The sequence below is a fragment of the Coregonus lavaretus genome, assembly GCF_964263955.1.
Source record: "Coregonus lavaretus genome assembly, chromosome: 37".
NCBI classification, from domain to species: domain Eukaryota; kingdom Metazoa; phylum Chordata; class Actinopteri; order Salmoniformes; family Salmonidae; genus Coregonus; species Coregonus lavaretus.
In genome coordinates this window covers 31,158,970-31,182,386 of record NC_140024.1, presented here as the reverse complement: position 1 = coordinate 31,182,386, position 23,417 = coordinate 31,158,970, and the positions used below count along the sequence as shown (strand labels likewise).

The window sequence follows — 23,417 nt, the reverse complement described above, 5'->3', positions numbered from 1 at the left end:
TCTGATAGAAGTGTTTAGGGTATTCCATGGACCCCATTGTCTGATAGAAGTGTTTAGGGTATTCCATGGACCCCATTGTCTGATAGAAGTGTTTAGGGTATTCCATGGACCCCATTGTCTGATAGAAGTGTTTAGGGTATTCCATGGACCCCATTGTCTGATAGAAGTGTTTAGGGTATTCCATGGACCCCATTGTCTGATAGAAGTGTTTAGGGTATTCCATGGACCCCATTGTCTGATAGAAGTGTTTAGGGTATTCCATGGACCCCATTGTCTGATAGAAGTGTTTAGGGTATTCCATGGACCCCATTGTCTGATAGAAGTGTTTAGGGTATTCCATGGACCCCATTGTCTGATAGAAGTGTTTAGGGTATTCCATGGACCCCATTGTCTGATAGAAGTGTTTAGGGTATTCCATGGACCCCATTGTCTGATAGAAGTGTTTAGGGTATTCCATGGACCCCATTGTCTGATAGAAGTGTTTAGGGTATTCCATGGACCCCATTGTCTGATAGAAGTGTTTAGGGTATTCCATGGACCCCATTGTCTGATAGAAGTGTTTAGGGTATTCCATGGACCCCATTGTCTGATAGAAGTGTTTAGGGTATTCCATGGACCCCATTGTCTGATAGAAGTGTTTAGGGTATTCCATGGACCCCATTGTCTGATAGAAGTGTTTAGGGTATTCCATGGACCCCATTGTCTGATAGAAGTGTTTAGGGTATTCCATGGACCCCATTGTCTGATAGAAGTGTTTAGGGTATTCCATGGACCCCATTGTCTGATAGAAGTGTTTAAGGTATTCCATGGACCCCATTGTCTGATAGAAGTGTTTAGGGTATTCCATGGACCCCATTGTCTGATAGAAGTGTTTAGGGTATTCCATGGACCCCATTGTCTGATAGAAGTGTTTAGGGTATTCCATGGACCCCATTGTCTGATAGAAGTGTTTAGGGTATTCCATGGACCCCATTGTCTGATAGAAGTGTTTAGGGTATTCCATGGACCCCATTGTCTGATAGAAGTGTTTAGGGTATTCCATGGACCCATGGCACGAGAGTCTCAGAGTAGGAGTGCTGATCTAGGATCAGTTTAGCCATTTAGATCAAAATGAATAAGAGGAGGTTCTTTGTGAATATGGGCCCAGGTCTTTCACATTCGACCTTTTGAGGTCAGTAGTAATATGGATGAATAGTGAGGTGCAGTAGGTCAGTAGTAATATGGATGAATAGTGAGATGCAGTAGGTCAGTAGTAATATGGATGAATAGTGAGGTGCAGTAGGTCAGTAGTAATATGGATGAATAGTGAGGTGCAGTAGGTCAGTAGTAATATGGATGAATAGTGAGGTGCAGTAGGTCAGTAGTAATATGGATGAATAGTGAGATGCAGTAGGTCAGTAGTAATATGGATGAATAGTGAGGTGCAGTAGGTCAGTAGTAATATGGATGAATAGTGAGGTGCAGTAGGTCAGTAGTAATATGGATGAATAGTGAGGTGCAGTAGGTCAGTAGTAACATGGATGAATAGTGAGGTGCAGTAGGTCAGTAGTAATATGGATGAATAGTGAGGTGCAGTAGGTCAGTAGTAATATGGATGAATAGTGAGGTGCAGTAGGTCAGTAGTAATATGGATGAATAGTGAGGTGCAGTAGGTCAGTAGTAATATGGATGAATAGTGAGGTGCAGTAGGTCAGTAGTAATATGGATGAATAGTGAGGTGCAGTAGGTCAGTAGTAATATGGATGAATAGTGAGGTGCAGTAGGTCAGTAGTAATATGGATGAATAGTGAGGTGCAGTAGGTCAGTAGTAATATGGATGAATAGTGAGGTGCAGTAGGTCAGTAGTAATATGGATGAATAGTGAGGTGCAGTAGGTCAGTAGTAATATGGATATGTTTTGGTGTGTTCTCCAGGCGGGCACGGTGCGAGACTCCATGGCCAAGTCCCTGTACAGCGCACTGTTTGACTGGATCGTGTTCCGGATCAACCACGCGCTGCTCAACAACCGGGACTTGGAAGAGAGCGCCAAGGTAAGACCAACGTGACTGCTGTCATGCTTTGTTATGACATGCTCATGTCTGCTTATAACATAACTATGTCATGCGCTGATCACATGCTCACCTCTCCACTTCATTAAGATTAAGATCACTTTATTGGTCGATTTCAAGGTCCAACCAAAATGTTACTTCTGCTTTTAACCCAACCCCTCCGAAAGACACACATACATACAGTGGTGGAAAAAGTACCCAATCGTCCTACTTGAGTAAAAGTAAAGATACCTTAATAGAAAATGACTCAAAGTGAAAGTGAAAGTCGCCCAGTGAAATACTACTTGAGTAAAAGTCTAAAAGTATTTGGTTTTAAATATACTTAAGTATCAAAAGTACAAGTATAAAAAATTTCACATTCCTTATATTAAGCAAAACAGACTGCACGATTTTCTTGTTTTTTAAATGTATGGATAGCCAGGGCCACATTCCAACACTCAGACATCATTTACAAAGGAAGCATTTGTGTTTAGTGAGTCCGCCAGATCAGAGGCAGTAGGGATGACCAGGGATGTTCTCTTAATAAGTGTGTGAATTGGACCATTTTCCTGTCCTGCTAAGCATTCAAAATGTAACGTGTACTTTTGGGTGTCAGGGAAAATGTATGGAGTAAAAAGTACATTATTTTATTTAGGAATGTGGTGAAGTAAAAGTAAAAGTTGTCAAAAATGTAAATAATAAAGTACAAGATACCCCCAAAAAATGACTTAAGTAGTACTTTTAAATATTTGTACTAAAGTACTTTACGCCACTGCATACATACATATACAGGTTTTGGAGAGGTGTGTTGGGCTGCCACACTGGGCGCCCGGGGAGCTGTTGTTTGGGCGGTTAAGTGCCTTGCTCAAGGGCACAACGTTTACCCTCCGTTTGCCAGCTTACCTCCTGCCAGATTGTTTTCCGTCGAACCCGGGATTCGAACTGGCAATCCTCCAGTTGCTGGCTCACCTCTCTAACCACTAGGCTACCTGCCGCTCACCTCTCCACCCAGAATAACTGTGTCCACGGTCATAGTTGAAGCACTGGATACACACAGGCTTTATACTTCTGTTACAGGTGTTCAAATAGAGCATGAGCACGTTGGCAGAGACATGCTGTGATAAGACAATGCATTTTTATTGATTTAATAAATCATGGTATGAACCACCTTCTGGAAACAGTGACATCAGTGGTTTTGTTTGAATGGCTTTGGTTGAGGTTGTTTGCCATTATGTGGCTAAGGATCTTTGGTAACTTTCTCAGTAAGACTTTCACCAATATGGCCTTCATATTTAATAGTTTTTTAATCAAAACGCATATCGTCAATTGAGATTTCACCCTCATGTATCCCTCACAGATCTTTTCCATCGGAGTGCTGGACATCTTTGGCTTTGAGGACTACGAAAACAACAGCTTTGAGCAGTTCTGTATCAACTTCGCCAACGAGAGGCTCCAACACTACTTCAATCAGCACATCTTTAAGCTTGAGCAGGTAAGGCATTTGACATTCCTGCACCCTTTCAGTACTAAATGTGCTTATGCACAATGCACTTACATGGAAGTCTACTATACAGTTGTCCTTTAAAGACGCAGGCAGGCTCCTCCAGTGGGTTATGCAATAGGGTTTATTATGGGGCTGACCACCACATGACTCACCTCTTCAACCCTCTGACTACTGATTATGACGGATGGATGTTACCTCCTCAACCCTCATTATGATGGATGGATGTTACCTCCTCAACCCTCATTATGATGGATGGATGTTACCTCCTCAACCCTCATTATGATGGATGGATGTTACCTCCTCAACCCTCATTATGATGGATGGATGTTACCTCCTCAACCCTCATTATGATGGATGTATGTTACCTCCTCAACCCTCATTATGATGGATGTACAGTGAGGGGAAAAAGTATATGATCCCCTGCTGATTTTGTACGTTTGCCCACTGACAAAGAAATGATCAGTCTATAATTTTAATGGTAGGTTTATTTGAACAGTGAGAGACAGAATAACAACAAAAATATCCAGAAAAATGCATGTCAAAAATTTTATAAATTGATTTGCATTTTAATGAGGGAAATAAGTATTTGACCCCCTCTCAATCAGAAAGATTTCTGGCTCCCAGGTGTCTTTTATACAGGTAACGAGCTGAGATTAGGAGCACACTCTTAAAGGGAGTGCTCCTAATCTCAGTTGGTTACCTGTATAAAAGACACCTGTCCACAGAAGCAATCAATCAATCAGATTCCAAACTCTCCACCATGGCCAAGACCAAAGAGCTCTCCAAGGATGTCAGGGACAAGATTGTAGACCTACACAAGGCTGGAATGGGCTACAACACCATCGCCAAGCAGCTTGGTGAAAAGGTGACAACAGTTGGTGCGATTATTCGCAAATGGAAGAAACACAAAATAACTGTCAATCTCCCTAGGCCTGGGGCGCCATGCAAGATCTCACCTCGTGGAGTTGCAATGATCATGAGAACGGTGAGGAATCAGCCCAGAACTACACGGGAGGATCTTGTCAATGATCTCAAGGACCATAGTCACCAATAAAACAATTGGTTAACACACTACGCCGTGAAGGACTGAAATCCTGCAGCGCCCGCAAGGTACCCCTGCTCAAGAAAGCACATATACAGGCCCGTCTGAAGTTTGCCAATGAACATCTGAATGATTCAGAGGAGAACTGGGTGAAAGTGTTGTGGTCAGATGAGACCAAAATCGAGCTCTTTGGCATCAACTCAACTCGCCGTGTTTGGAAGAGGAGGAATGCTGCCTATGACCCCAAGAACACCATCGCCACCGTCAAACATGGAGGTGGAAACATTATGTTTCGGGGGTGTTTTTCTGCTAAGGGGACAGGACAACTTCACCGCATCAAATGGATGATGGACGGGGCCATGTACCGTCAAATCTTGGGTGAGAACCTCCTTCCCTCAGCCAGGGCATTGAAAATGGGTCGTGGATGGGTATTCCAGCATGACAATGACCCAAAACACACGGCCAAGGCAACAAAGGAGTGGCTCAAGAAGAAGCACATTAAGGTCCTGGAGTGGCCTAGCCAGTCTCCAGACCTTAATCCCATAGAAAATCTGTGGAGGGAGCTGAAGGTTTGAGTTGCCAAACGTCAGCCTCGAAACCTTAATGACTTGGAGAAGATCTGCAAAGAGGAGTGGGACAAAATCCCTCCTGAGATGTGTGCAAACCTGGTGGCCAACTACAAGAAACGTCTGATCTCTGTGATTGCCAAAAAGGATTTTGCCACCAAGTACTAAGTCATGTTTTGCAGAGGGGTCAAATAATGATTTCCCTCATTAAAATGCAAATCAATTTATAACATTTTTGACATGAGTTTTTCTGGATTTTTTTATAAAATGGGTGGTCCTCTGTAGCTCAGCTGGTAGAGCACGGCGCTTGTAACGCCAGGGTAGTGGGTTCGATCCCCGGGACCACCCATACACAAAAATGTATGCACGCATGACTGTAAGTCGCTTTGGATAAAAGCGTCTGCTAAATGGCATTGTTATAATAAACCTACCATTAAAATTATAGACGGATCATTTCTTTGTCAGTGGGCAAACGTACAAAATCAGCAGGGGATCAAATACTTTTTTCCCTCACTGTATGTTACCTCCTCAACCCTCATTATGATGGATGGATGTTACCACCTCAACCCTCATTATGATGGATGTGTGTTACCTCCTCACTCTTCATTATGATGGATGTGTGTTATCTCCTCAACCCTCATTATGATGGATGTGTGTTGGTGTTAACTGACTGGATTGGAGAAAAAGGTTGTTTCGGTCATGATCATCATGTTTAACCACGATTGACTGAGTCACTTGTCCTTTAGTACTTTTAGGCTGCGTTTAGACAGGCAGCCCAATTCTGATATTTTTTTCCACTAATTGGTCTTTTGACCAATGACATCAGATCTTTTTCAAAGCTGATCTGATTGGTCAAAAGACCAATTAGTGAAAAAATATCATAATTTGGCTGCCTGTCTAAACGCAGCCTTAGTGAGTACAACTGAAACTGATTGGAGAGTTCCTTTTACAGTGCCATATCGGCAATGACACATACTGTATTTGCTCAAGGAGGCCTCCTGTACAAAGGCACCCATCCATAAAGCCACTGCCTTCATTAACCTCCATGTTAAAAATTAGCCATGGCTTTTGAACATGTACAGCCCTCACTCAACTTCTAAGAGGGTTTGTTTGCTTCATGCTTTGGTAAGGTTGGGCCATTGCATCGTGCTACTAATAAGTCCGATTTTGTGGGATTTCCTATGTTAAGATGTACTGTTCCTCAACAGAACAAATGGCTTATGAAATGAATTGTCATAGAACACCACTGAAATGAAGTGTTAGAACTCAATCAAGACAATACTCCGATATAGTTCTGAAGTGTTAGAACTCAATCAAGACTATACTCTGGTATAGTTCTGAACTCAATACTCATAAGAATTTACTAAAGCAACCATGTGCTGCTTGTTATAAGCAGGCAGCCATTTTTCTGGTGGTTATAAATGTCCTTATCCGCTACCGTTTCTGGTGGTTATAAATGTCCTTATCCGCTACCGTTTCTGGTGGTTATAAATGTCCTTATCCACTACCGTTTCTGGTGGTTATAAATGTCCTTATCCGCTACCGTTTCTGGTGGTTATAAATGTCCTTATCCACTACCGTTTCTGGTGGTTATAAATGTCCTTATCCGCTACCGTTTCTGGTGGTTATAAATGTCCTTATCCACTACCGTTTCTGGTGGTTATAAATGTCCTTATCCGCTACAGTTTCTGGTGGTTATAAATGTCCTTATCCACTACCGTTTCTGGTGGTTATAAATGTCCTTATCCACTACCGTTTCTGGTGGTTATAAATGTCCTTATCCACTACCGTTTCTGGTGGTTATAAATGTCCTTATCCACTACCGTTTCTGGTGGTTATAAATGTCCTTATCCACTACCGTTTCTGGTGGTTATAAATGTCGTTATCCACTACATTTCTTTTTGATAATTTTGAGCTTATAAATTAAAAATTACAAAATAATCCCAGGCATGCACATTCTCGTAGAGGCATTGCTATAAGAGAGAGGTGTGTGTGTGTGGCCTGAAATCCTCCAGAGTGCGGGTGGAGTGTGTCATTCAGCAAGCTGCAGCGTCTCTCTCCCCAGTGACTGTCATATCAGCAGTGTTGGCAAACCATCAGACGTCTAAACCACTGCTGGCAACGTAGAGGAGGACTGTCATTAGAGCACAGTGTTTATGGTCCATTCACACTCAATGAACAGCATGGTGGCCTACTGTACTGTACACAGCCAGCTAGCAGGGTCACAGTCTTCTTTCTGCTATTAGCTAACAACTATTGTGTTGATAATCATGTCTCGTGTTACGCTGTGCTGAAGTTGTCATCGTCCATAGTGTATACAGAGCATGGGCCTTGATGTTTGTACTGACTGAACTGTGGCTGATCCAAGTCATGTATAGCATCAACATGCCCTCAAAGTCACTGATTATGATTTGACTAGAAAATGTCTCCATATTGTGTGATCCTGTAAGTCACACTAAAAGGCTCTCTGTGCAGACAGGCATGTTCAGACCCTGTTATAGTGAGAACACGCCAGCCCATCGTCAATGTGTGACTGTGTTGACATCCAAGAATCGGGCTGTCAATGTGACCTGCTTGAGTAGCACAAGGATCATCGATTCTAATGCTTTCCCTTTTCCATGCACTCACCATAGTTGTCCAGGCATGTTTTGCCCAGTGCTTTCCTTGACAGGAAGGTCCCATTGCAGACGTCCAAGTCCTCTGGGTAACAGAAAATAAGGACTGGGTTATTTGCCATGGTTTGGAGGCCAGGGCAGCCATGGTGCAGAACCGTTTTAGCCGTGCTCAAGGGTGCAACGTCAGGAGAAGGCAAGTTATTTGTGCTCATGGGAAATTGAATAAAGCAGGGGTTTATTTGAATATCTGGATTGTATTGTTGTGATAGCATGACTAACCTGCACTAGGGAAGGAAATCCACTAGAAATAGTTGTAGGAAACCAAAGTGATGGGAGGCTACATTGGGAAAGCCTAGTGGTGTCCCTTACAGACTAGAGATCAACATGGAGACAATATCAAGGTGGCATCAAGGAGCTTTTTTCCCCCGTAATTATTCTGTCTAAAGAGATATTCTGCTAGCCTGTATTTGCATGTTGCCCCTCAGTGAAAGGAAGTGTGTGGGTGTGTGTGACGGAACAAGCGACAGGGGGGGGCAAAGTTGACAGACGTCCAGGTTGGCTCATCTCCAGCTACGTCTGGCAGGCATGACATCACCATCATAAATCACTACACATGGAGGGATTCGTGGAATACTTAGACTCCTCACACACTTGTACACACACACACACTCACACACACACACACTCACACACACAGACATGCACACAGATACGCACAGACACAGACACACACACACAAGAGCTTACACACACACGAGCTCTCATTATACAGTTAATGGTATGTGGTTCGGTATGTGTTTTTACCTAACCATTTATAGAGATCTTGTAAATGTAGTTTTATGGTTTTTCCATGTGCTACCGGGGTTCGTTCATGTTGTTGGCCAGATCGAGGCTCACTGAAGGAGACGTGACGGAGTCAAGAGAGGGAAGCAGATTAGAGACGGAGGTTAACTGACAAACAGCAGATTTAAGACGGTCCACAATAGAGACCGAGGTTAACAGACAAACAGCTGATTTAAGACGGTCCACAATAGAGACCGAGGTTAACAGACAAACAGCTGATTTAAGACGGTCCACAATAGAGACCGAGGTTAACAGACAAACAGCAGATTTAAGACGGTCCACAATAGAGACCGAGGTTAACAGACAAACAGCAGATTTAAGACGGTCCACAATAGAGACCGAGGTTAACAGACAAACAGCAGATTTAAGACGGTCCACAATAGAGACCGAGGTTAACAGACAAACAGCAGATTTAAGATGGTCCACAATAGAGACCGAGGTTAACAGACAAACAGCAGATTTAAGACGGTCCATAATAGAGACCGAGGTTAACAGACAAACAGCAGATTTAAGATGGTCCACAATAGAGACCGAGGTTAACAGACAAACAGCAGATTTAAGACGGTCCACAATAGAGACCGAGGTTAACAGACAAACAGCAGATTTAAGACGGTCCACAATAGAGACCGAGGTTAACAGACAAACAGCAGATTTAAGACGGTCCACAATAGAGACCGAGGTTAACAGACAAACAGCAGATTTAAGACGGTCCACAATAGAGACCGAGGTTAACAGACAAACAGCAGATTTAAGACGGTCCACAATAGAGACCGAGGTTAACAGACAAACAGCAGATTTAAGACGGTCCACAATAGAGACCGAAGTTAACAGACAAACAGCAGATTTAAGACGGTCCACAATAGAGACCGAGGTTAACAGACAAACAGCAGATTTAAGACGGTCCACAATAGAGACCGAGGTTAACAGACAAACAGCAGATTTAAGACGGTCCACAATAGAGACCGAGGTTAACAGACAAACAGCAGATTTAAGACGGTCCACAATAGAGACCGAGGTTAACAGACAAACATAGCAGATGCTGTATGCACTATGGCATTGTGACACATCAGCCTGAGCCTACCATATCTGAAATATCCACTACATTTTATAGAACCTTGTACAGCGTTTGTGGTGTAAACACAATACATATATGTGGTCCCTTTTAGTCACAGATCTAGGATCAGGTCACCCTTCCCAAATGCCAAGAGTGTGCAAAGCTGTCATCAAGGCAAAGGGTGGCTATTTGAAGAATCTCAAATATAAAATATATTTAGATTGTTTAACACTTTTTTTGGTTACAACATGATTCCATATGTGTTATTTAATTTTTTTGATGTCTTCACTATTATTCTACAATGTAAAAATGTTTACAAATAAAGAAAAACCCTTGAATTAGTAGGTGTGTCCAAACTTTTGACTGGTAGTGTATATGCTCCCTTTTAGTCACAGATCTAGGATCAGGTCACCCTTCCCAAATTCTAACCATGAACACTGTCAGCTTGTACCAAGTACAATATTCATGGCGGGCAAATATTTTCATTTGAGCCTAGCATTGAAGGACTGGACCGTTGGTTCATTCCATTCTTCTACAGACGGGGATCATAAACCACCGTATTAGGTTATTGTTTTTGTGCCCATGCAGTGCACCAATGAGGTTTGTTCTCGTATTTCCCAGTCCTTATTTGCGAGGACAGTGGGATAACAGATTAACTGGTTTGTTCAGCTGACTTGTGTGACTTTTGGCTAAAAGAAAGGAGGGGGGGAAAAGGAGGGTGAAGGAGATTGATTTGATTAAACCCTCGCTGGGATTATAGTCCTTTATTGCGCCGTTCTTTTTCCCAGCGAGTCAAGGAGACGACGTGCAGGAGGGGAAAAACACTGCAAAATGCTAAGAATGCTTTTCACATTATTAAACCGCAAAGTGGTCCAGGCAGGCTCAGCCCAGCCCAGCCCAGCCCAGCCCAGCCCAGCACAGCTCAGCACAGGGAAAGGTTGTGCTGTGTTGTAGCGCAACAGGAAAGCAACACTACTACTGGAACACTGTTGTTTTGTTTGTTCAGGCCCAGTGTCAAGGGTCAGTGGAGGCTTCTGAGGGGAGGACGGCCCATAATAATGGCTGGGACGGAGCAAATGGAATGGCATCAAACAAATAGAAACCATGTGTTTCGATGTATTTGATACCGTTCCACCAATTCGGCTCCAGACGTTACCAAGAGCCCGTCCTCCCCAATTAAGGTGCCACCAACCTCCAGTGCCAAGTGTGAAGAAACACCACACAGTTAGTGTACAAGTACATGTTTTTTAACCTGTCCTTTGGATGAAATGTGTGATGTGTGGGCTGTGAATGACGGTTATGTGATTGATGTTTGTCAGGGCAATCAGTTTCCCTTACTCCACCATCATATGCATAGTTTTCTGACTTTGCAGTTGTTGCAGACAACCCAAACCTCTGTAGAACAGCATATAAGAGAAAAGGGAGGTCCCATACAATGTTATGGGGCTCAGTGGTATTTGGTACAAATTGATATGATTCTTACTATACTTACTTTGAGTGTTGAACCATAGCATTGTACATTAATAGTAAGATCACATCTTCATGTTTCTGTTGTTTGTTCATCCTGGAAACCCTAGACCTACTCCAATTCGCATACCGCCCCCAACAGATCCACAGACGACGTAATCTCAATCGCACTCCACACTGCCCTTTCCCACCTGGACAAAAAGGAACACCTATGTGAGAATGCTGTTCATTGACTACAGCTCAGCGTTCAATTAATTAATCAAATAGCCACCCGGACTATTTGCATTGACACCTCCCCTTTTGTTTGTTATCTATGCATAGTAACTTTACCCCTACCTACATGTACAAATTACCTCGACTAACCTGTACCCCCGCACATTGACTCGGTACCGGTACCCCCTGTAAATAGCCTCGTTATTGTTATTTTATGGTGTTACGTTTTATTATTTTTTATTTTTTACTGTAGTTTATTTAGTAAATATTTTCTTAACTCTATTTTCTTAAAACTGCATTGTTGGTTAAGGGATTGTAAGTAAGCATTTCACGCTAAGGTCTACACCTGTTGTATTCGGCGCATGTGACAAATAAAATGTGATTTGATTTGTTTGTATAGGAGGAGTACAGGGCGGAGGGCATCAGCTGGCACAACATTGACTACGTCGACAACACAGGCTGCATCAACCTCATCAGCAAGAAACCCACAGCGCTGCTCCACCTGCTGGATGAAGAGTCCAAGTGAGTCCATCAGACCTCTCTCGCTCTCTCTTTCAGATTCCCTCTTGCTCTGTCAGACCTGGGTCAAAATACGATGCATGATTCCACTCCGTAAGACTGGCAAGGAAGTGACTGTGACTAGGATAATGTTATAGTGGAGAACAGTGATACTCTGTAACGGGAGATATTCAGGTCGCATCATACTGCATACTCTATGAAGTCTTAAAATATACACAACCTGATATCCAAACAGTCCTCTTCTGATAACAGACAGTTTTAATAAGCATGTTTTAATTCATTCATGAGCATGGCTGTTTCAGTACAACGTCCTCATCATTCCCGCTCCATGTGTTGTAACTAAACGCTCCTTCTTGATTTGGACACTGACGCACCGAATTCCTCCCACTTGAAATACCTGGAAATCGAGTCCCTGGCGCTCTGTGTTTGTCATAGCTCAAGTTCCCCTTAGCCTCCCCCTGACCCACTCTTCCTCTCCTCTTCCTGTAAGCTGTTGGTTTACTGTGAGCACTTCTGACAGGGGAACTGCTGTGCAGCGTCTCTAAAGGCTTGAGAGAAAGCAGGAGTTTATCGTCCTCCTCTGGCCCAACCACCTTCTCTCTATGGGGAGAGTTTGACTCTTAGGTGTAAATCTAGGATCAGCTCACCCTCCATTAATCCTTGCCTTAGCCATTAGAGGGGAAATATAAAACTGACCTTACATCAGTGTTCATGGGTGACTTCGTTCTATGGATGAAGATTCCAAGGAGGAGTTGTGGAAGTTGGAACCACCCATAACTCTTTGTGCTACTATATAATCAGAATCATTATTCTGTAGGGGCTAGAAGAGGAGAGCGGGATGAATAGGTGTCTGTCTGTGTCCGTCTGTGTTTCTGTCTGTGTCCGTCTGTGTTTCTGTGTTGTGATCCTCTCTGAGACATGATGACATCACCCCCCCCCCCCCCCGCCCCCCCCCCCCTCCCCCCGTCATCCTTCTCCCAGCTTCCCCCAGGCCTCTAACCAGACTCTGCTGGACAAGTTCAAGCGTCAGCATGAGGGCAACGGCTACATCGAGTTCCCCGCCGTCATGGAGCCCGCCTTCATCATCCGCCACTACGCCGGCAAGGTCAAATACGGGGTCAAGGTCAGTGTCTGCCTGTCTGGGTTCAACGAGAGCTTCATGTTTGTGTCATAGCGTCCTAGCTTAAATCATTCCATTGAATGGAAATGTCTGTAGGACCAACTACTGTTTACTTTGGCAGGAATCATATCAGAGCCAGCATGGTTCAGGTTAGCACGGTAGTGTTAAGGTTATAGGGGTCATCTCATATCTCTGTGGTAGTGTTTTTCTTTTGGGTGGGAGGTTGTAGTTCAAATCAGGCAAGGTGTTTCATGCATTTGGACATATAGTCTACTGTAGCTGACAGGCACAGACACACACACCCAGTAATGGGCTGTGAAGACTTACACATACCTGTACAGGGGGATTTCTTCATCACTCTCTTGGCCCGGTTCCCTGCTGCAGAGTCCTATAACCCAGACCTCAGACTTGGCAACCAGGAATATTTCACACACTGTGCAGGTCTGGACAGTCGTCTTTAGCTAAACTTGTTTCTACCTCGTCTCCTGCGAACAACAAACGCTTCATTCTCTCTTGAATAACCTGTTAATTTCCATGGTATTTACTATTGTTGTTTTTGGATGGAACAGAGTCCAAGTAACACTTCACAGCTTGGTTGGAACCACATTGGCAATATATGAGGCATCAATCAATATAATTACACTGCGGAGAGGAGCATTAAGAAAGGTTTTAATTAGCGGTGTTGCAATCCAGTTCAAACTGAGTGCATCCTCTATTACACGGCTTCTTTAGTGACATGGTTTTGGAAACCTCAGGAGTTCTTCTGCCATCTCTCTCTCTCTCTCTCTCTCTCTCTCTCTCTCTCTCTCTCTCTCTCTCTCTCTCTCTCTCTCTCTCTCTCTCTCTCTCTCTCTCTCTCTCTCTCTCTCTCTCTCTCTCTCTCTCTCTCTCTCTCTCTCTCTCTCTCTCTCTCTCTCTCTCTCTCTCTCTCTCTCTCTCTCTCTCTCTCTCTCTCTCTCTCACTCACTCTCACTCTCACACTCTCTCACACACACACACACACTCTTTTTATCTCTGTCTCTCTCTCTCTCACACACTCACGTATTCCCACACAGGACTTCCGGGAGAAGAATACGGACCACATGCGTCCGGACATCGTGGCCCTGCTGAAGAGCAGTAAGAACGCCTTCATCTGTGGCCTGATGGGCATCGACCCCCCAGCCACCTTCCGCTGGGCCGTCCTCAGAGCTTACTTCAGGGCCATGGTGGCCTTCAGGGAGGCTGGGAAGAGACACGTACACAGGAAGAGTGGTGAGTGTGCTGCACACTGTAGACTTTTTTCCTGAGTCCTTTTCCCCCTTTAGGCTCCTGAGTCCTTTTCCCCTTTAGGCTCCTGAGTCCTTTTCCCCCTTTAGGCTCCTGAGTCCTTTTCCCCCTTTAGGCTCCTGAGTCCTTTTCCCCCTTTAGGCTCCTGAGTCCTTTTCCCCCTTTAGGCTCCTGAGTCCTTTTCCCCCTTTAGGCTCCTGAGTCCTTTTCCCCCTTTAGGCTCCTGAGTCCTTTTCCCCCTTTAGGCTCCTGAGTCCTTTCCCCCCTTTAGGCTCATTTAAAGGAACATAAAAAAAAAATCAACTTCATATTCATCATCTCCAGCACTACCCAAACATCAACATATGTGAAAATGGCGCATTACCCCTCCTCTCATGGACAACATTTAGAGGGAGATAAGTGTTTTCAATGACATCATTGCTGTGCATCGTGATTTTAACCAATTATGAGTAGGCATTGCATACTAATCGTCTACTAATTGGTTGATGTTATTTTCAATCATGCATTAGTAGGCAACACAGAACGCACCATTTACACATACATTGATGTTGAGGTGGTGCTGGAGATGATGAATATGAAGTTGAAACATTTTGAAATGTCCCTTTAATTCAAGTACACCAGTCATTAGGCATACAGAAATGATGTAGCTATACGGTTGTGTCCCATACCTCCGTCTATGTTTGTATACTGTAGTGTGTGTGTGGACCCCAGTGCAGCCAGGGCCCAGACTGTGTCCCATACCTCCCTGTATGTTTGTATACTATAGTGTGTGTGTGGACCCCAGTGCAGCCAGGGCCCAGACTGTGTCCCATACCTCCCTGTATGTTTGGATACTATAGTGTGTGTGCCTAGTGCTGCTAGTGCTGTCATGCATTCAGTAGCTATCTCTGTTAGCTTCCGCTCTATATGACTGCCTTCTATCTGTCAACCCTTTAGTCTACACTGCTGCCTTCTATCCCTCAACCCTTTAGTCTACAGTGGTGCCTTCTGTCCCTCAACCCTTTAGTCTACAGTGGTGCCTTCTGTCCCTCAACCCTTTAGTCTACAGTGGTGCCTTCTGTCCCTCAACCCTTTAGTCTACAGTGGTGCCTTCTGTCCCTCAACCCTTGTCCCTCAACCCTTTAGTCTACAGTGGTGCCTTCTGTCCCTCAACCCTTCAGTCTACACTGCTGCTACCTCTTGTCTCCCTGCACTGAACATAGACACATTGACATTGTGATTCAGCTTTATGCACTGTACACTCCTAGATAGACAACTATAGCCTTTATGATTCCTAAACACACTTTCACATAGTATAGCTTCTCACTTCCATGCTGACAAAGCAGTAAAGACATTGATTCATTTCCTTATGTGTGAGCATCAATACCAACTGCTGGGGCCCAATACCAATTGACGGAAATGTGTGTCAGATAACTGACTCAATGTTCAAATTCTTGATTACGCATTCAGAAATGTGCTCACGCCAAATTTAAACGTAACACTGTCAAAGGGACATGGAGTTATGAATTTGAAAACGGATCACTGGCGACGTCACGATCTCCTAAAGCTGACGACGTGTGAAGGAGGGGAAATAGCCTGCGGGTTAACTCTGTTACCGTTAAGTCAAACTCACACTGGTAGAACCACAACGGATCCCACCTCTGACTCCGGCTGCAGTTTGAATGTAGTGTACATCCTCTCTCCTGAACGTCTGGCAGGTGTCTCTCTCATAGTCTGCTGCTCTTCACTCTTCCTCTGTCTAATTTGTCTTTTCTCTCACTTTGTTCTTCTTTTGTTTTTGTTTCCTTCTGGTTTGTTTTGCTTCCCAAAGGGCATGATGCCGCTGCTCCCTGTGCAGTTTTGTGCAGTGTGGATAGTTTTAGCTTTCTGCATCACCCTGTGCATCAGAGAAGTTTAGAGATCCTGCAGAGGTGCAAAGAGGAGAAGTACAGTAAGACTGCATTTCCCACAATACCCCTCTCTCCTCACTTTCATGCAACGGTGAGGGGAAACCGTAGGGGTGAGGCAGACCAACAGCATCAGACCAGACACCCTTTTTTTTTGTAAATAAACATTGTGATCGAGTTGAATTATAACGTTCTTTAGATATCATTTTTGTGGGGGGGGGGGGGACCAATTTAAAACCCCAAGATCTCTTGTTAACTCTACATTAAACTCTGTAGTTTAGTTCCAGAGCATTAGTCATCCACCTGTACGTTTTGTCTAGATGTTTACTAGGTGAACCAAGAAGGCATAATGTTTCTATTCATCCTTCCTTTAAATTAGATGCTTGTTGGTCTCCTCTCCCTCTACACCTCTCCCCCTCCCCCAATCTCTGCATGTACCTGTATGTGTCTTAACAGCCAGTGTTGCATGTGATCTAGTATGTGCCTATGCTAGTCTCTCCCCCCCCCCCCCCCTTCTCACTAACTCTGTGATTGTGGGTGCGACCCAGCACTGAACGGTCCTGTTAGCATGGTGACAGGCACTCTAACCTCCTTTAATCCACACTGTGGTCTGGGGTAATGCACAGTAGCACCACTATCACCATCACCATCATAGACACATGCAGTGTTGTCACCATGTTGCCCTGGTGGCCCTGGCCTGTTACCCTGCCCTGGTACCTGCTATGGGGCAGGGGGCGTAGATCAGGGGTCATCTCACTGGTCCACCATGTCACTAGTCTGCACCCCCCCCCCCCCCCCCCTACAAAACACACACACCTCCACATGAAGGCACTCATTTGGGGTGGTGGTGGAGGAATAGGGGATGTTTAGATCTACAACCAATCCCAATTCGCCCTCTAGCCTCCCCGCTATGCATGTTTTTAGATCTGAAAGGATTTGGCAGGTGTAAGAAATATAGAGAACTCCATCCAGCCAATCAGAGGGCATGGTTGTGCTATTACCATATTGTTTATTGCTTATCCTTATCCTATTACCATATTCCAATCATCTCAGATCTACCCACAGGTAGGGTCTAGGGGACGATCTGGAAGGGTATGGTTTCCATGTAGGGGATGGGGGTTGGGTTGGAGGGGTTTCCATGTAGGGGATGGGGGTTGGGTTGGAGGGGTTTCCACCTTTCCCACCATGTCTCCCTCATGTAAATCTAGCTAAGCTATTCACACAGACACCAGTAATATCACTCTTCTAGTGTTCTAGAAAAAAATAACACATTCTTCAGGGTTTTTCAACATCAAGTCCACACCAAGCACAGTTTTTAAGAGCTTGTACCCAACTGTTCAGTTTTTTTCTTCTCTTTTTGACCCTTCGACAGCGCCGGATATAGCAGAAAATACTGATGATACTGAAAACGGTATAGCATACAGCCTTGAACCAGTCTGAAATGAGTCGCTAGACTGTAGTTCACTTCAAATCCCTGATGGCATGCTTTCTAGATGCTCTGTTTTCTCTCACTGTGTCTGATTGGAAGAGGTTTCACGACTTTAAGATGGAATGTTGGTGTATGGATTACATCATCTCCTCTGCCAACTGTCATAAGCCAATCAGATTGAGGGAAACCTCACTGCTGCCAAAAACACAGCCATTGGAGATATTGAAAAATGCTTTCCTGACCAAACCGGTTTGCTTTCTCCAATTGGAGGCCAACAAATATCTCACTCAAATAGGTGCCTCTGAATTGAGTGTATGTATATTTTGGCTTCAGAGCTACAATGGTTCATTTAAAATCCAGAAGCACCCATTGTTCTTTTAAATGCAACAATTCAGCTCAATTATATTTTGCATAAATAGATTTTTGACCACAAAGTTATAGATTCTCCTCTAGGTCTTCATGTATATCATCATACAATTCTTCATAGAATATCATCTTCCGAGAAAATAGATGTTTCTTGGAATATCAGGATGATTCATGAATCATGGGTTTATATAAACATTTGGTTTCTGGGGAGTTAGAATCGTGGTTCTTAGTGTTGGACCTTCCCAATTATAAAAGGCATGTTTCCAATAACTGTGTCTTTAACAGTGTCTGTCCATACAGTGAACTAAAACCCTTGTTAATCATTAGTCCAAACTAAACTGAGTAACACTTCCAAAATGGATCTTCCAGACTTCCGTAATTCTCACAATCACGCTAACAACAGCACACAAACTTAACCCGATTAAATCAGACATTTGGATTACATTTTCCAGCGGGCAAAACTGGTTGAAATGACATCATTACCACCAGAAACAGCCCAGTTTTGTCCACTGGATTGGAACTGGTATTGTCCTGGTGTCTGAGGTGGTCTAACATTGGTCTGGGTTTGGCCTGGTCCATCTGTGCGTGTCCTCTCACCTGGTTGTGTCCTCCTCCTCCTCCCCTGTCTCTCCCGGCTCAGGTGTGGTCAGGAAGAGTCTACACACACCGCTGTCGGACCTGCAGGGCAGCAACACGCTCAACGAGAAATCTCCACGGTAAGACCACCTGTGTACTGTAAGGTGTATGCTGAGATATGGTGTAGCCCAGCGGTTAGCAACATTGGACCAGTAACCGAAAAATGAATGGTTTGAATCCCTGAGCCAACTAGGTGAAAAATCTGTTGATGTGCCCTTGAGCAAGGCACTTAACCCTGATTGCTCCTGTAAGACACTCTGGATAAGAGCGTTTGCTAAATGACTAAAATGTTGATGATTTTGATTGGGATTTCTTTTGCTTATCTACACTCCGGAGTGTCCAGGGCAATGACGCTCTCTAGTACAGAAGAGGAGGGTTGTCCAGGGCAATGACGCTCTCTAGTACAGAAGAGGAGGGTTGTCCAGGGCAATGACGCTCTCTAGTACAGAAGAGGAGGGTTGTCCAGGGCAATGACGCTCCCTAGTACAGAAGAGGAGGGTTGTTCTGCAAAGGGTTGGAGAAAAGGCTGACAAAGCTTTACAAGAATGAATAATGACTGTGCACTGACGCACTTTACACCCTCCACTGCCCTCTAGAGCCCCATACCCCCTAATTAACCCCATAACACCCTCCACTGCCCCCTAGAACCCCATACCCCTAATTAACCCCATAACACCCTCCACTGCCCCTAGAACCCCATACCCCCTAATTAACCCCATAACACCCTCCACTGCCCCTAGAACCCCATACCCCCTAATTAACCCCATAACACCCTCCACTGCCCTCTAGAACCCCATACCCCCTAATTAACCCCATAGCACCCTCCACTGCCCCCTAGAACCCCATACCCCCTAATTAACCCCATAACACCCTCCACTGCCCCCTAGAGCCCCATACCCCTAATTAACCCCATAACACCCTCCACTGCCTCCTAGAGCCCCATACCCCCTAATTAACCCCATAACACCCTCCACTGCCCCTAGAGCCCCATACCCCCTAATTAACCCCATAACACCCTCCACTGCCCCTAGAGCCCCATACCCCCTAATTAACCCCATAACACCCTCCACTGCCCCTAGAGTCCCATACCCCCTAATTAACCCCATAACACCCTCCACTGCCCCTAGAGCCCCATACCCCATAACACCCTCCACTGCCTCCTAGAGTCCCATACCCCCTAATTAACCCCATAACACCCTCCACTGCCCCCTAGAACCCCATACCCCCTAATTAACCCCATAACACCCTCCACTGCCCCTAGAGCCCCATACCCCCTAATTAACCCCATAACACCCTCCACTGCCCCTAGAGCCCCATACCCCCTAATTAACCCCATAACACCCTCCACTGCCCCTAGAGCCCCATACCCCCTAATTAACCCCATAACACCCTCCACTGCCCCTAGAGCCCCATACCCCCTAATTAACCCCATAACACCCTCCACTGCCCCCTAGAGCCCCATACCCCCTAATTAACCCCATAGCATCCTCCACTGCCTCCTAGAGTCCCATACCCCCTAATTAACCCCATAACACCCTCCACTGCCCCCTAGAGCCCCATACCCCCTAATTAACCCCATAGCATCCTCCACTGCCTCCTAGAGTCCCATACCCCATAATTAACCCCATAGCATCCTCCACTGCCTCCTAGAGCCCCATACCCCCTAATTAACCCCATAACACCCTCCACTGTCCCCTAGAGCCCCATACCCCCTAATTAACCCCATAACACCCTCCACTGCCCTCTAGAGCCCCATACCCCCTAATTAACCCCATAACACCCTCCACTGCCCCCTAGAACCCCATACCCCCTAATTAACCCCATAACACCCTCCACTGCCCTCTAGAGCCCCATACCCCCTAATTAACCCCATAACACCCTCCACTGCCCCCTAGAACCCCATACCCCCTAATTAACCCCATAACACCCTCCACTGCCCCCTAGAACCCCATACCCCCTAATTAACCCCATAACACCCTCCACTGCCCCCTAGAGCCCCATACCCCCTAATTAACCCCATAACACCCTCCACTGTCCCCTAGAGCCCCATACCCCCTAATTAACCCCATAACACCCTCCACTGTCCCCTAGAACCCCATACCCCCTAATTAACCCCATAACACCCTCCACTGCCCTCTAGAACCCCATACCCCCTAATTAACCCCATAACACCCTCCACTGCCCCTAGAGCCCCATACCCCCTAATTAACCCCATAACACCCTCCACTGCCCCCTAGAGCCCCATACCCCCTAATTAACCCCATAACACCCTCCACTGCCCCTAGAGCCCCATACCCCCTAATTAACCCCATAACACCCTCCACTGCCCCCTAGAGCCCCATACCCCCTAATTAACCCCATAACACCCTCCACTGCCCTCTAGAGCCCCATACCCCCTAATTAACCCCATAACACCCTCCACTGCCCCTAGAGCCCCATACCCCCTAATTAACCCCATAACACCCTCCACTGCCCCCTAGAGCCCCATACCCCCTAATTAACCCCATAACACCCTCCACTGCCCCCTAGAGCCCCATACCCCTAATTAACCCCATAACACCCTCCACTGCCCTCTAGAGTCCCATACCCCATAATTAACCCCATAACACCCTCCACTGCCTCCTAGAACCCCATACCCCCTAATTAACCCCATAACACCCTCCACTGCCCTCTAGAGTCCCATACCCCATAATTAACCCCATAACACCCTCCACTGCCTCCTAGACTCCCATAATCCATAATTAACCCCATAGCATGACATTACTGCCCCCGTACACAGCAAGTGGCAAAAGACCACCCTTACAACAGTGCTTTTGTTACAAGGAGTCAAGTCTTGGACTGTTAAAGTCCTCTTAATGTGATTTTAGGAGGAGACACACACAGACAGACACACACACACACACACAGAGACTCATGGTTACTAAGTTAGTGCTAAAGCCCACATGCAGCTGCTTCCTGCGTGATGTCAGGTCAGAGTTATGTGTTTCAGGAGACGACCCAGGGACGGATAAATACTGGCTCTCGGCAGGGGTCTTCTCAGATGAACGCTACAGTGGACAGTACAGTACTGTCTGGGATCCAGAGGTGTACTCTGAAAACAAACATATTCTGTAGCCATTCCTCCTTGTGGCATACACAGCATTAGAGTAACATTGTTTTAAAGGGACAAGTCTCCATATTTCAGAAATGAAACATTTCTTACTCATTTTCATATTTATAGGATTAGTCTCAAATGTGGTCTGGGAGGAAACCTAATTTATTTCCACCAGGGCATTTTGTTTATATTGCTTTAGTGATATAATTTACATTCCCTAGGCAACGGAGTTATAGGTCTCCAGTTTAAATCATCCAAACTTATTGGGAGGCCTGTTTAAATTGTAAATATATCTCACCACTTGGGTTCGGGATTTACTCTGTTCTTTATATGAATCTTGGACCTGATTACTTCCTGTAGCTTGGCTAAAGTAGGTCTTTAGGGTCTCTTCCATGACCTCTATGGAGAGAAATCTAAACAGGTCTAGCTAAGACAAAACCAAGAGACGCAGCCATTTACGCCCAGAGTCTATTTTCAACCTGTCTCCACTGTCCAAACTATTCTTGGCTGTGAATGCACAAAACAGAGCAAAATATGTTTGAAATGTAAGCCATGTTTTTTCCCCATCGGTTTAACCACAAAAGAAAATATTGCAAAAACCATGGGATCCTAGATTGGGTCGTGAAAACAAAACACTTTGAGACCTCAGTGTTGTTTTACTATGACTGCCTCTTCTTGGGCAAATAAATACTTTGGTGTTTATTGTTTTTTATACCAATAAAACCCTAAGACAATGAGTAACCATTTTAGTTTGGGTGCCAACATCAAAAAGTACAATCCGAAGACGAATGGCTTGCTGTAAGTCTTCACCTGTTTGCCTTGTCTTGCACTTGTCACCCATGACGCCTCCCCATGGACCCGTGTCTAACCTCTGACCCCGTCCCGCTTGTAGGAAAGACGGAGCCCCCCCATTAGTAACATTCTATATGTTCTATGTGTACTCCCACGTGGATACCGTGTTTAACGTGTCGCTGTGTGTGGCCACAGACACAGTAGGAAGTGCCGTATAAATCATTATGAGTCAGAGTGTGAAAACAAACCTCCCTCCCCGGCTGCTACGATGGCTAGCTGGGTGGAATCCATGATGGATCGCCTTCTCCTCCCAAGTCCTGATGGCTTGCTGGGTGGAATCCATGATGGATAGCCTTCTCCTCCCCAGTCCTGATGGCTTGCCGGGTGGAATCCATGATGGATAGCCTTCTCCTCCCCAGTCCTGATGGCTTGCCAGGTGGAATCCATGATGGATAGCTTTCTCCTCCCCAGTCCTGATGGCTTGCCGGGTGGAATCCATGATGGATCGCCTTCTCCTCCCAGGTCCTGATGGCTTGCCAGGTGGAATCCATGATGGATAGCCTTCACCTCCCAGGTCCTGATGGCTTGCTGGGTGGAATCCATGATGGATAGCCTTCTCCTCCCCAGTCCTGATGGCTTGCTGGGTGGAATCCATGATGGATAGCCTTCTCCTCCCCAGTCCTGATGGCTTGCCGGGTGGAATCCATGATGGATCGTCTTCTACTCCCCAGTGCTGATGGCTTGCTGGGTGGAATCCATGATGGATAGCCTTCACCTCCCAGGTCCTGATGGCTTGCCGGGTGGAATCCATGATGGATAGCCTTCACCTCCCAGGTCCTGATGGCTTGCCGGGTGGAATCCATGATGGATAGCCTTCACCTCCCCAGTCCTGATGGCTTGCCGGGTGGAATCCATGATGGATCGCCTTCTCCTCCCCAGTCCTGATGGCTTGCCGGGTGGAATCCATGATGGATAGCC

General features: G+C 45.4%; 1 protein-coding gene across 1 annotated transcript in view; it reads left to right on the top strand.

Moving 5' to 3' along the window:
- Positions 1 to 23,417, top strand: part of LOC311111304 (unconventional myosin-IXAa-like) — a gene marked incomplete at its 5' end in the record, with an annotated part of 137,330 nt that overhangs the window by 79,515 nt on the left and 34,398 nt on the right. Inside the window, 8 exons of the mRNA XM_084154026.1 lie at positions 1,914 to 2,030; positions 3,385 to 3,519; positions 11,732 to 11,853; positions 12,832 to 12,973; positions 14,026 to 14,221; positions 16,047 to 16,166; positions 17,495 to 17,533; positions 18,558 to 18,633. Of these exons, the coding sequence (XP_084010152.1) occupies positions 1,914 to 2,030; positions 3,385 to 3,519; positions 11,732 to 11,853; positions 12,832 to 12,973; positions 14,026 to 14,221; positions 16,047 to 16,166; positions 17,495 to 17,533; positions 18,558 to 18,633 (947 nt within the window). The remainder of the gene's footprint in view (positions 1 to 1,913; positions 2,031 to 3,384; positions 3,520 to 11,731; positions 11,854 to 12,831; positions 12,974 to 14,025; positions 14,222 to 16,046; positions 16,167 to 17,494; positions 17,534 to 18,557; positions 18,634 to 23,417) is intronic.